Below are 15,019 nucleotides of genomic sequence, written 5' to 3' on the forward strand. Positions count from 1 at the left end.
GTCACCCCCTACATGTTATTGCCTTAGAATATTGACAAAAGTTGGCATTCCATTTCTGCCCAAATGTCATCTGGGCTCAAGGGGAAAACAGTTAGTACTTTTCAGAGCATCTGTAAAACTTGTTCCGACTTTAAAATTCACTGGTGTTACGGGACCCGCTAACTGAAGAGTAATTGTATTGAAAAAAATCAACATCCTCAATTCAATTCCTCCTGTAACCTCAGTGTTCTAATGCAGCAGAAACACTACACGTTTTCTGAAAATGCCTGGGAATGCCAATAAACACAGGACTAGAAGCAGGCTGAACTGGTGTGAGGGCCAGATGTGACAAAGGAAAAGAAACACGCAAGATCAGAAGGAAGTGACAAGTGGCCAGGCCAAGGAAAGAGGAAAAGGAATCTTACTGGCAGAGGATGAAGCAGCATGTGTGGTTGGCATGTGTAGCTGAAAGAGGAACTAATGTGAACATTCTAACAAGGAGGGTCCCTCACATCCTTGCAAGTCCATGTTTGCCTCCGGATGACTCAGCTCATATAAGGATAATATTCACAACCAAGCCAGGTTGCTGCCAGCTAGAGCTGTGTGAGACAGCCAAGCCCATGAGACAGGAAGGTCAAGCCGATGACAGCCCAGCAAACTCTCGCCGTTGTGCTAGAAGGTTCCTCTGTCTTTACTTTTTTTCTCTTTTTGGTGAGGTCTGGCTGAAAACAGAGTAGTGAAACTTGTAAATAATTTACAAAATTTATTTCCATTTTTCTTGTCTGAAGTCCAATTCCTTCAGAGCCTGGCAACTCTATGGTCATCTAATTAATCTGAAAATCCAGCATAATTGATATGGGAATGGTGCCATGTATAGGAGTGTAAACACCACACTTTTCAGAGTTTAAATTCGTCAGAGCTCTTAACCACTGGGCTTTAATGTCTCAGCCATTAAATTAAACATCATGTAATCAGACGACCACGTGCCCAACGAGAATGAAAGCACTAGGTGATATTTTATCCTAGGGCTACCTAGCAGTTGGTCAATGAGTACTTCAGAGCATTCACTGGCAAGAAAGATGGCAAATATATATATATATATATATATATATACACACACACACACACACACACACACACACATACAGCAATGTGTGGCATCCGATATAGTTCAGTGGTTTCTAGACCCACTCTACATCAGAGTCTCCAGAGGGTGCCTGCCAAGCATATTCCAAGGCTCTTTCTCCAGAGATTCTGATTTGATGTGTCAGAACAGGAAACCGTTTTTAGCAAGCCCCCATGTGCTTCTGGGATTTTGGACTGGCTTTTGAGAATGGCTGGCTGTGTGCAACGGATCTTCACAACCTCTGCCCCACTCTTATCACCCAGCCTCACCCAGCCTCATTCCCCTATCCAAGGGCCCTTACTTCTACCCAGGTCAGTCTTGCAGCTGCTTCTCTTCTTGTCTTCCGCCTAATCTAGGCTGTCTTCCATGTCATGTTGGTATGTCCTCCAACTTTACAACCACTGGATATATTCCCTCCTTTCCCTAAAAAGTATTTTTACTGAGTGCCATTGGAATACATTGGGCATAAACTTTAAATGGGAGAGAACACAGAAAAGGGTTGGGAGGGTGAGAAAAAAACTACTGGAAAACTTTCAGATTGCTTAAGTATACATTTTTGAAGGAGCATTAAAAGTTACACAACAGGTTGCTTTACACACAATGGACTTCCCCTTCATCCAGATGGCCTGACCACCAGTTGAGAGGGGACAGAGAAACATGGTTATGACATCATGGGGATGCAATCATCAAAATCCAGACTGTAGAGAGCTCCAGAGTTTGCTAGTCTGAGTGTGGTTCATGGACCAGCAGCATCCACTTCACCTGGGGGCTTGCTGAAAATGCAGGATCTTGGGCCCCACACCAAATTTTCTTTTTTTTAAAATAAATTTATTTATTTGTTTGTTTTTATTTTTGGCTGCATTGGGTCGTCGTTGCTGTGCAGGCTTTCTCTAGTTGTGGCGAGTGGGGGCTACTCTTCATTGTGGTGCACGGGCTTCTCATTGCAGTGGCTTCTCTCGTTGCGGAGCACGGGCTGTAGGTGCACAGGCTTCAGTAGTTGTGGCACGCTGGCTCAGCAGTTGTGGCTCGCGGGCTCTAGAGTGCAGGTTCAGTAGTTGTGGCGCACGTTGCTCTGCAGCATGTGGGATCTTCCCAGGCCAGGGCTCGAACCTGTGTCCCTTGCATTGGCAGGCGGATTCTTAACCACTGAACCACCAAGGAAGCCCCCAAATTTTCTTTCTAAAGCAGAATCTACTTTTAAAATTAGATGCCCTAGGCGGAGGGTGGGATGAATTGGGAGATTGGGATTGACATATACACACTATTGGTACTATGCATAAAATAGATAACAAATGAGAACCTACTGTGTAGCACAGGGAACTCTACTCAGTGCTCTATGGTGACCTAAATGGGAAGGAAATCCAAAAAAGAGGGGATATATGTATATGTATAACTGATTCACTATGCTGTACAGCAGAAACTAACACAATAGTGTAAAGCAACTATACTCCAATAAAAATTAATTTAAGAATTTTAAAAATTAAAAATGCATTTATATAAGCAAAAGAAAAAAAATCCCCTAGTGATTTGTGTGTACTTTAAAGTTTGAGAATACAACTCTACTGGAAAAGACACTCAGTACCTTTTATAAATAAATTGCAAGAAAAGAGAGAGAGATAAGGAGACCTACAGATGAAAAGAGATTAAGAGGTCTGTTGACAAGAAGCAATGTGGGGACTTGTTTGGATTTGAACAAACCAGATATAAAAAAATTTTTTGAGATGATAGGGGAAATTTGAACACGACTATTAGTATGCAATGATATTAGGGAATCAATTTTTAAAAATAAATTAATGGGGCTTCCCTGGTGGCGCAGTGGTTGGGAGTCCGCCTGCCGATGCAGGGGACACGGGTTCGTGCCCCGGTGCGGGAGGATCCCACATGCCGCGGAGCGGCTGGGCCCGTGAGCCACGGCCGCTGAGCCTGCGCGTCCGGAGCCTGTGCTCCGCGGCGGGGGAGGCCACAACAGTGGGAGGCGTGGTACCGCAGAAAGAAAAAAATTAATGGTATTGTAGTTATTAGCAAGAAAGAAGAGGCTTATCTTTTAGAGATATCTACTTTAATATTTATGGATGAAATCCTATGACAACAGGGATTTGCTTCAAAGTAATCCCACAGTGGAGGTTACGGATGAAACAAGATTGGCCATGAGTTGATTACTGTTGTAGCTAGGTGATGCCCACATGGGAGGTTACTATATTATTTTCTCTTTGCAGTGCAATCCTGAGTACCTGAGCACCTGAATTTAGGTTAAATTTCACAGTGTAAGGGCACATTCCTTCACAAGACACCCCCTCACTTCAGACACCAGCCATAAGGTCCAGGGTCCCCAGGTCACCCATGCTCCTGACCACTGGCTGCAAATTCACGGGTCTCCACTAACCCCTCAGATTCAATAATTTGCTAGAATGACTCAGAGCTCAGGAAAGCACTATACTTATGATTACAGTTTTATGATAAAAGATACAACTCAAGACCAGCCAAATGAGGAGACACACAGGGCAATGTCAGGAGGGTCTTGAATGCAAAGCTTCCATGGCCTTAGGAAGTATCACCCTGCTGGCTCATTGATACAGGATTACCAACCAGGAAAGTCAGCAGAGCTTCCATGTGCAAAGCTTTGATTGGGGTTTCATTTTGTAGGCATGATGGATTGAATCACTGGCCATGTGGTTGAACTCAGTCTTCAGCCCTCCTCACCCTCCCTGGAGGTCAACTGTTGGGTTGATATCATGTGGCTCAAAATCCTAACCCTCTAATCATAAGGCTGATCTTTCTGACGTGGACCGCCCCTGTCCTGAGTCATGTCATTAGCATAAACTCAAGCATGGTCTCCGGAGATTATATTATAGGAGTTTGGCCTTACACATTTGTTGGGACTCGTTAAACAATCTCTGTAAGTCTTCTCACTGATACTGGAGCCTGGAGTCTAGATGGTGGGGAGTTACGAAGGGAAAATGGATGTAAATTGAGGAAGATCAAGAACGTGCTGCAACCCAGGACACACTGAAACCCATGATGATTGACATTGCCCTTCCTCATGGAACTGAACACAGGCACCTGGTTCAGGGGAAGTAGAGCCGGTGCCGCTGCTGCTTCATGCTGATGAGGTGAGTCAGCACATTGGCAGCAACGTGTGTGAGCTACAGAACGGCTGCCCTTTCCTGTCTGCCTTCCAAATCTCACAAGAATCTCCCTTGGGACCCACCATAACCCAAAATATACATGAAATGAAATTCTGGGGAAAGTAGTTCAGCATAGCCAAATCGATACATTACAAGGCCACCACACCTTAAAAAGAAGTAAATATTTGTAAATCAACCAGTGCCTGGAAATAATTGTTTAATGGCCAAGCTACTTCACAAAGAAAACTAAGACATAATGGTAAACCCAGTCCACCGCTGGAAACACATGTGTCTTGTCCACTATTATTCCTTCTCCCCTCTAGTCTAAGAGGATGAGATCTCCCACCAATGCTCCACCTCATCTGGACTCCATCCTTTTATACTCTCCCAAGGATCATGCTTTGTCCATTAACTTCTCATGTCTCTGGTTGAAACACCTTATGTTCTGACTTGGTGACTTCAGTTTATTAAAAAAAATTTTTCTTACGATTATCTAAATCTCTCTAGTAAATACTCTTTCTTTCTTTTTTCACAACAGCCAAGTTTCGAGAATGAAAAGTCTACTGGTGCTATTGTCACTTCTATAACATGATTTTATCACGTTATTTGAGAATATTCAATTGTGCTGTAAATAACAAGGGAAACAAACAAGTAGAATAACAGATGAAACTCATAAAACATATTGAGGAATGATAGCAAATGTGCTAAGTTAGAAATCTGTTAAATATAAATATAAACAGAGCATATGTTTGATAAACATAGACGAAAAGGATGGAACAAACCAGAGCACCACTTGTAGATAGGAAGGGATAGAAGGACCACTTAAACCTAAAACATTAATAAAGCACGGATCATGTATCATCCTTATGCCACATGTAACCTCTGCCCAAGAAACACAGATAAATCCATAGCTTTTCGGCAACTTATTGGTGAGTTTCAGTTGTGTCCAAGCTATTTGTCCCTCCATCTCTTGGAAGGAGTAAGCATGTGCTGGCTCCAGATACTTTCAGTCTGTTGAGTCCCCTTGCTCACCCTCAACTCTGGACCTCGTGACCATACTGGCAGCAGGGAATGAAGATGAGAGAGACAGACAGGGACAGACAGAGAGAGAGCTGTGGCTCATACACCCAACTTGCACCCTCTCCTCATGGTGATAGCATCCTTCATCTCTTTCCCTTTGTTTCTTGCTGTGCGTTTTAAATTTATTCAGTAAACCTTGTGATTCAAGCATCTTAATTTTTTTTTTTTTGGCCACGCCACACGGCTCGTGGGATCTTAGTTCCCCCAGCCAGGGATTGAACCCGGGCCCAAAGTAGTGAAAGTGCCAAGTCTTAACCACTGGACCACCAGGGAATTCCCTCAAGCATCTTAATTTTTTTTGTTTTTAATAAATTTATTTATTTATTTTTGGCTGCATTGGGTCTTCATTGCTGCACGCGGGCTTTCTCTGGTTGCGGCGAGAGGGAGCTACTCTTCGTTGTGGTGCACGGGCTTCTTATTAAGGTGGCTTCTCTTTGTTGCAGAGCACAGGCTGTAGGTGCAGGGGCTTCAGTAGTTGTGGCACGCGGGCTCAGTAGTTGTGGCGCATGGGCTTACTTGCTCGGCGGCGTGTGTGATCTTCCCAGACCAGGGCTCAAACCCGTGTCGCCTGCATTGGCAGGCCGATTCTTAACCACTGCGCCACCAGGGAAGTCCCAAGTGTCTTCATTTTATCTGAGTCTATTTCATGAACTCTTGGACAGCCTTTCTGGTAGCGAGATTGAAGGCAGGGTGACCAATCTGTTCTGCTTGCCCAACGACTTTCTCAGTCTTAGCACTAAAAGACCAGCATCCTGGGAATCCACTCAGTCCTGGGCAAACAGGGACGGTTGGTCACCTGATTGGAGGTAAACTTTGCATCAAATTGACTTCCCACTGCAACAACCTTCTCTTCTCTCCCTCAGGTCCTCAGCGGAGGTGATCTGGTAATCTACTTTCTAACACCATGCTACCAAAAACATTCTCACTAAGATCACTGGTTACTTTCCTTTTGTCAAATCAGATGGACACCTATTTTATTTCATTGAAGCAATGGACATTTTCATTGTTTCTTCTTTCTTGAGACTCTTTTCTCTTAGCTTCCATCACATCTCTTGAATTACCTAGATGCTTTCCAGAGTGAATGTGGCTCAGATGGCCATCAAGCGTCTAATATCCAAAAAGCTCAAAACTCAACTCATTATCTTCTTCCCAAAAGTCTTTCTTCCTGAATTTTCTACCTTTCACTGCTGTATCTCCACCCACCCAGTGACCCAAGTCAGGAGGTAAGTGACCCTAGACCCCTCCCCACACCCACAGATGTGTTCCGTATTGGTTCCTTTAGGGCTTCTGGAACACTCACCAGCTGCAAGGGTCCCACTAAATCAGGTTCCCATGGTATCTATCTGCTTGCACTTTCTCCCTACACTCTCCATCCCAGCTGGCTTTATCCCTTACCTGCCTCTTCTTAGTTAACTTTGAGCTACTTACTTACCTAGGCATTGATCTGCCACGTGCTTGGATACTGTCTGGTCATTTCTTCTAAGCTCCTTTCGGGTAGACCTGCAATGACATCCTAATCCCGTTGTGTCAGGGAAGGAAGGTCACAGAGTTGCCCCTGCTGTTGGTTTCACCTTTGTTCTTCTCTTTTCCTGTAACTGCCACCCCCCTTCACCACCTCATCCCCCCCTTGGCTGAAACGTCGCAGAAGCCACTTAACTGGTCTCCCACCTCTAACATTTCCCACCCCAATACCTTCCCTCTACCGCTTTCAATTATCTTTGAAAACGCATATCTTGTTAAGTCTTGTCATTCTCCCACTTTGATCCTTTCAAAAATGCCTTAGCCAGACATGTAAAGCCCCTCCTCTTCCCTTTATACTCCCTACCCTGTCTCAGAGTTTATGTTTCTGCCATGCCGGCAATTTGCGGCATGGCAGATGAGCTGTGGTCATTTCTCATTTTATGTTACTATCTCATCGTGAAATGCCCTACACCCCTCACAGCAGCCACTCTCCTGTCACCAACCGGCAATAACACCCTCAGTCCCCGTCTCCCATGGGGCCCACAGGCAGACTCCGGCACGCCCGTCCAGTCCCAACTTGGTCACCTGTGTGATCGGTACCACCCCTAGTCTGGTTTGGATGCCCTTGTAAATGCTCCTATGTTACCTTGGCCTTAGGTTACATTAACACTCATCAGACTATCACAATCATATATTAAAAAAAAAAAAAAAAGTCTATCTTTCCCACTAGATTGTGAACTTCTTGAGGTCTTGCATCTCCAGAGCAAGTTTTCAGCCTATGGTAGGTTTTCCATACATTTTTGTTTGTTTTTGGTTCTGGCCGTTCTATACCTTTCTTGGCCAATCGACATTTAGTTCTCATCTACATCAACTAGCTGTAGATTTTTGAAAAGTGGTGACAGGTACATAGGTAACCAACGTTTAGAGCTTGTTTGGTGTATCTTCATCGTCATCATACTTTCTGGACAACGGCCCATGGATACGGTACGGAACATTCCTTATTCCTTTGGCCCAGATGGCTTTGTTGAGCCTGGCGTCAATGTGTACATCTGGAGTCCCCGTCTCCTTCATTGCAAATTTCCGGATTTCTCTGAGTGCCCGAGAGGCATGCTCCTTGAAACCCATTCCATGGAAGCACCTGTGAATGTTGATGGTGTATTCTCTGGTCACCACCTCGTTGATGGTGAAGCGGCCCTTCTTCTCACCACCCTTCTTTGTGGGAGCCATCCTGCCCTGCCTGGGTTGGAAAGGAATCCATACATGTTTATTAAATGAATAAGTAAGCAAGCAACCTGAATAGGTAACTTATATGAGAGATATGCCATCTGCGTTCTGTCCTCTCACTGGTCTATTTGTTCTGCGCCGGCTGCAAAGAGAGAGAAGGAATCATGCTGGAGACCCTGGGAGGAATTGGAGAGAGGCCTAGAACCATGTCCCAGGAAACAGATGAGTGCCCGTCTAGTGGTGGCAGCAAGGAGTGAACCAAGATGACACAACCAAAGGGTCCTGTGCATCTGGATGTCTCACCTGCCCTGGATGTCTGAGCAGGGGGCAGAAAGAGGGTCTCCACAAACTGCTACTGCAGTATCTTCTTCCAAGTCATTCATTTTCTCAATCCCCACTATTCCAGCCTTAGTTCAGTTACTTCCAAGAACATGGGCCTCCCAGCAACAGGGGAAGGAACGTGTAATCCAAGCCCAAATGACACAAACACCAAAATCCCCACCGTCTTTCCCATAGCACGGTTATCTGGATTCAAGAGCCATTTGCCTACGTGGTAACACATCGTTGGCACTTAAACATCTCTGCAGTAAAACCATAGTAAATATTCAAGCCACATTAATCTCCCTTCAAACTGAGGTGATAGGACTTTATTCCTCATGCAAAGGGATAAATTGCTTTAGAAGACTACTTTTAGGTGTGCCCAGTCTCGTAGAATATATTCTTTTGTTATGATGATTATCCAATGTTTTAATTTTTAATGGGAAATACAAGCACAAGTTCCAAATTTTAAGAAGAAATTGTTTACAGCGAAATTAGGTCTCCCTCTTACCCCTGGCCCATGGCTTCCAAATTCCCACCTCTACAGCAACCAACTTCCTGTATGTCTTGCCAGAGACGTTTGATGCATTTATGTTGGCATGAATACACCTGTGCACATGTAGAACACACGCATGTACTGAATTGATTTCTCAATAGGGTACGGACTCTATCTGGACTGTGTTTTAAACTGAGGCCACAGATTTCCTTCTCCTCTTGTCATTCCCGGCGTCTGTGACATAATGAAGCACAAAGGTTGGGGACATGCACTTGGCCTCACCTGCACCATCCCGGCTGCCGCTTCTCCGCAGTCAGCAGACGGCTGTGGTGAGCATCTCTTCCACTAGTCAGGAGGTAACCCATTTTGCTGCCTACTTCCAATTTAGCCCCAATGCCAAGAAAGTAGGGCAATGTCTCCGTATTTTCTAAATCAAACACATCTTTTCAAATAAAAGAGAAATGTGCCACAGAAGAGTTTCAAAATTGAGGTCTGTTTTGAAATCTTCAAGCAAAGCAGCAAAATGATGAAGTTGACAGACATCTGGAACACAGGTGGTAAAAACGAAGAAAATCACAACAAAAACCATATGCCTCAAAAGACGGATCTACACCAAAGAGAAAAGATGAGCAGGAATACTAACATTTTCAACCCCCATGATTGTGGAGGGCATAGAAATGCTCAGTTTTCGTCTCTTTAAAGCAACCTTGCCTGTTCCCTCTTTGTAATAATTGGATTGCATCCATTTACCTTCCATTTCACTTTATTCACTCAGTTCTCAGCCAGCCCCATCAGCCTGAAGGGCCAGCCTGGATGTGCACATCTTTCCATCATGACCATCGTGGGCTGGCAATGGGTTTGCCTTCCTCCCTTCCCTGAGGAGTACATGAGGGGTTTGCTCTGGATCAGCCCGTCAACTGCTGTTCACGGATTGCCGGCGCTGCATGGCCAGACTTTTAGATAGAGGCAGGTTCCTGCTCTAGTTGGGTTGACGTTATATAAAGAGGTCGGGGCTGTAGATCCTTTAACAGGGAAAGAAATGGCCAGGCTCACATACAAGGTAGGGGGAAAAAAAAGTTGCATGAATGTGATACAGTTCAGGAAGGAGATTGTTGCAAACACTTAGAGCTGGAACTAAGACCTGAAATGAGGGGGACCTCTCTGGTGGTCCAGTGGGTAAGACTCCACTCTTCCACTGCAGGGGGCATGGGTTGGATCCCTGGTCAGGGAACTAAGATCCCTCATGCTTCTCGGGGCGGCCAATAAATAAATAAAAATGTAAAATTAAAAAAAAAAGACATGAAATGAGGGTAGAGCAAGACTGGGACACAAATCTTTCTTGCTTGGGAAGTTTCTCAGAGTCACTGATTAAAATTTGCCATCATGGGCTTCCCTGGTGGCGCGGTGGTTGGGAGTCTGCCTGCCGATGAGGGGGGCACGGGTTCGTGCCCCGGTCCGGGGGGATCCCACATGCCGCGGAGCGGCTGGGCCCGTGAGCCATGGCCGCTGAGCCTGCGCGTCCGGAGCCTGTGCTCCGCCACGGGAGAGGCCACAACAGGGAGAGGCCCGCGTACCGCAAAAAAAAAAAAAAAAAAAAAAAAAATTTGCCGTCATGATTGTTTTTTGAGATTGCTGTTATTCCCATGAATGTGGGCATCGTTCTGTGTTTACAGATGCCTGTCTTTGTATTTACCGTCAAGGTTTGGGCATCAAAGGTGTAAAAATACTGTGTGGGGAAAAGGGAGTGGAAGGGAGCTGAATTCAAGGGCAATTTTAAAGCAAAGGGAAAAGCTCTGGAGTTGGGTAGAGCAGCCAATCCTGCTGCCTGATAAACTGGGTGAGGCAGCGGCTGTGGAAGCTAGAAAGAGCCTGGAGCGGGAGGCTGTGATGCCCCCACTGGCTGCGACACCTCAAGGGAGACTTTAGAGATGAGGGGGCTTCCTCTTCGAATCCCAGAAGTGGGAGTTTTTCTCTCAAGGCACCTTTCAGCAAGTGGACCCTCCTCTCAACTGTTTATAATCTGGTAGGGACCTGACATGGATAAAACACTGGATTTCTTTCACTGTCCCTAAAAGAAGCAGGAAATCTTGAATATTTTCAATAAAACTTTAAATAGAGGCTTTTCTTTTTCATGTGTTTGCTTGAGTTCTTAGCTATGTGAGTGGTTGACAGGAAGGCAAACAATGGTAGCTCTGAGATGCGAGCGTCACTGTCAGAGGAGGCATTTTTTAGAAAACCATCTTTGACCTCCTCAGTGAGCTGTTAGGACATCAGCTGCAGTGGCTCCAGCATAGATAGAGAGCACAGTTGTGTTGGGATTCTGGCCAAAGGAGAAACCTAACCTTTACTCCTCGCATCCAAAGGGCTGGGCAGTATAACACTTATGGCGAGTAACAGAATCAGAATCTCTGTGTCACCCGTAACACTCCGACGTAATATCCACTTCCATAAATAAGAACTGAATAAACAGATCACACATAAAAAGGGAACTTGAGTAAAGTACAATGAGCGCAACCTCCTAAATGAGCCATTGTCAATTTACACCCTGATTGTTACAAAATGTGAATAAAGTATTCAGATTTATTTTTGCTGTGCTGGTTAGCAACGTCCGGGAGTAAATATGCATCGTCATCATGTTCATTCAGAATGAGCGTCTGAAAGGAAGTACTGTGCACTGGGAACAAAACCAACTGCAGGAGAAGTGAGGCTGGTAAGAGATGAGGCTGGCTTCCTGCAAGGTGCGTTGAAACAATTTTTTATATATAAACACACCCATTCGTTCACACCCCAAACACACTTCTAGTATCCTTCTGCCAAAACACTTCGGATCTGCTTCGTTTTGATTCTGATGGTATTTCCAAGACATATATTGAGGCAGGGAAGAGCTGCACTGAGAAACTGTCTCATGGTCACTTGTGTTGAGGCTGATCTTTTTTTTTTGAAATAATGTTTTCTTTTTTTTTTAGCATATATATATATATATTTTTAAATTAATTAATTACTTTTGTTTTTGGCCGTGTTGGGTCTTCGTTGCTGCACGCGGGCTTTCTCTAGTTGCAGCGAACGGGGGCTGCTCTTCATTGTGGTGCACGATCCTCTCATTGCAGTGTCTTCTCTTGTTGCGGAGCACAGGTTCTAGGAGCGCAGGCTTCAGTAGTTGTGGCTCATGGGCTCTAGAGCACAGGCTCAGTAGTTGTGGTGCACAGGCTTAGTTGCTCCACGGCATGTGGGATCTTCCTGGACCAGGGCTCAAACCTGTGTCCCCTGCATTGGCAGGCGGATTCTTAACCACTGCGCCACCAGGGAAGTCCCGAGGCTGATCTTAATAAGCTTAGATTGTGTGACTTAATAGTCTATTATGTAAATAGAACTACTACTAGACATAGTCCTCAACATTCTTGAGGTAGTAATAGTATTCATATAGAAAGCATGATTTTACAAAGTATTTCCATCCACAGCCACTGGCTCTGTGCCTTACTTATCTCATCTCAACAACATAAGTTATAATAATAATAAGGGCTTACTTAAGATGACCCAGTAAGTGGAGGATTCAGGTCTTACTAGTGCGAAACCTGCGCTCTTACTTGAAAAAAGAAGTCATTACTTCAGTGTGAAAATAACCAGAGCTTCACTGAGATCCTGGCACTTTCAAAACACTCAATAAATATTTGTAAGTGAACAAATGATTGAATGAATGAATAAATGAATGCTGCGTTGTAAAAAGGAGGCCTAGAGATCGTTCCCTGCATTTTGGGGTTCACAAAATAGTATGAATTTCATTGTAACAGACTTTATCATCAATTCTTTCCTTTTAAGAAACAATTTTGACAAAGTTACAGCATTATTGGACTAATGCTCTCTGATTATTCATGCTTTGTCACTCTCAAGTTCACTACGGAATAGGTTACTACAGTACTAAGAATAATAGTGCCATCTAGTGACCCTTCTAGTTATTGTCTCTAAGAGTGCATATGACAACATCGCCTGCTCTAAAAACGATTGACCCGAGATTAAGTACAGAGTGATGTATGCAATTTGTAATCTTCCCCATTTTTCTGTCCAAGAAAATTTTTCCCAAAATTTCAGTATGTGATAAACTTTCTCATCCTCGTTCATATTTCCCAGATGACAGAGCCTATTCACACCAGATTTTTCAGTAGTTTATATATGTATATTCTAAATAATGTTTATCTTTTAAGACTCTTCATTTTTTTTTTTAGACCTTTCAATTTTGAGATGCAACATTGATGCAATTATTTTTAAGGATAAACTATTGAATATATACATTGATTGTAAGACATTTTGTTTTCAAAAACACTAAAATGTTAAAAAAATTACAATCAAGAAAATTCTTATTCAAGTTATTTATTCATATATATGCTGAATTTAAAACTTCATTTTTATGCAATTATTTTATCAGGAAAGATGATTCATTAAATGTATAACTAAACAATTTCTATTTTATAAATATTAATGGCTTTCATATATATGATATATAGTATATATACATTTATAAATGAGAAAAAGATGTTGATCAGGCTACAGGTATTATCTAATTAGGAAATTATAGGTTTAATGAGAAGCACCCTCACTCAAAAAGCTTAAAAGCTAGTCATGGCTCAGACACTGTGTACTTTATATATAAAGTTGAGCAAGTGGGATAACGTCTATAACTCAGTATTCTCACCTGTAAAATGGGATAATAATGCCTACCTTATCCACGTCCTAGAGTTTTGAGGATCAAATGCAATAATGAATGCTTTTAAAATTCCTGTACAATGGTAAGAAACCAGTGGTGTTACTTTCAATAATTATTTTTCTGAGAGGGCAGGTTCAGGAGCTCGACTGACTGGACTCAAATTATGGTCCCATTGGTTCCTACCTGTGTAACCTGGGGAAGTTACTTCTCTGCGCCTCAGTGCTTTATCTGTAGAACAAGGATAATTAAAACAAAACAAAACAAAAACCTACCTCAAAGGCCAGTAGTGTACATGCTTAGTACAGAGCAACCATTCAGCATAGTTTTAAATACCTGAGTACAAACACACATTCCAATTGTGTTGGCCAAGGCATCAATTGTCAATTTTAGAGATCATTACTAAGTTGTTCTCAAAAAAGGAAAGATACTAAAATAGAGTTTTCATCATCATCAGTAATATTTATTGAACCAGAGAGGAAAAAGGTCCTAGCTGAGTGCCTTATAGTGCATGCTGGATTCCACTACTCTCTTTATAGATACTATGGATGAAACAGAATGGGTTACGTCAGGTCAACACAAGGCATTCAAGAGACAGTTTTTCTTGTTTTTAATCTTGAAAACTTTTTCAACCTCCCAATCTTCTCAAATCTGCCTTTAAGCAGAGCAAAAGAATAAATGCAGTTAAAATGATGCCAGAGAGCTGGTGACAAGAAAAGGCTGGAACAGAGTAAATAGGTCAGGCAGCAGAGCCACCTGTGCGACCATCTGGAGACCAAGCCACCCTCTTGACTTGCCTGGACCATAGTGATAGCCTCCTAACTGGAAGTCTTCTTGCTGCTACTCTTGCCCTCCATTCTATACTCAGCAGCAAGGTTGAGTTTTTAAAACATAATTCACATTTCTTCCCTGCCCAAAGCCCTGATTTTGCACGTAGACCACGCAGCAAACACCATCCTTATGTCCTTCCCTTGAGCTCTCCCAGTGCTTCCGCCAGCGTCTGCCTTGGAAGGACCGTCCCCTGTGAGTGGAACATCCTCCCTGACTTCCACACGGGGACCCTCTTCTCATGATTCAGATCTCACCTCAGAGGCCCTCTCTGCACTTGCTCAAGTTCTGTGTCCCACGATACTTAGAGGTGCCTTCCTCATCTCCCACTAAGGAGCTGAGCCCCAGGAGGGTGGCGTCCTTGTTTGTCCTGCCCCCCCAGTTATCCCGAACAGAGAACAGTGCCTGGCACATAACAGGTAACTGATAAGTATTTGTTAATGACAGTCAAGATGATCCCAGTACGCTTCCCCTTCTCCTTCTACACACGGTGATTCTGGTTTTGACACTGCACGTGACTTTACACTTGGAAGTAGAAAAGGGAGCCAGATGTGGATTCTTATTCTTGTGGGACCTCGGACAGGTGCTTTGGCTGTTCTAAACTTCAGCTCTCATATGAAAAGCAGGGATATTACTTGCCCTACTTACCTCATGGGCGGTGAGGATTAGGTCATAAGTGCGAAAGC

At 43.7% G+C, this 15,019-nt stretch overlaps 1 protein-coding gene across 1 annotated transcript; it reads right to left on the reverse strand.

The window, feature by feature from the left end:
• Positions 1–7,692: 7,692 nt before the first annotated feature.
• On the reverse strand, positions 7,693–7,998 carry LOC132436584 (large ribosomal subunit protein eL31-like). Its single transcript, XM_060029502.1, has one exon. The coding sequence runs from the start codon at positions 7,996–7,998 to the stop codon at positions 7,693–7,695; it is 306 nt and encodes a 101-aa protein (XP_059885485.1).
• Positions 7,999–15,019: the final 7,021 nt, after the last annotated feature.

Source organism: Delphinus delphis, chromosome 13, assembly GCF_949987515.2.
Source record: "Delphinus delphis chromosome 13, mDelDel1.2, whole genome shotgun sequence".
In the NCBI taxonomy this organism is placed as follows: domain Eukaryota; kingdom Metazoa; phylum Chordata; class Mammalia; order Artiodactyla; family Delphinidae; genus Delphinus; species Delphinus delphis.

Coding starts and splice junctions, on each gene's coding strand:
- LOC132436584 (XM_060029502.1), bottom strand. CDS start 7,998: ATGGCTCCCACAAAGAAGGGTGGTGAGAAGAAGGGCCGCTTCACCATC.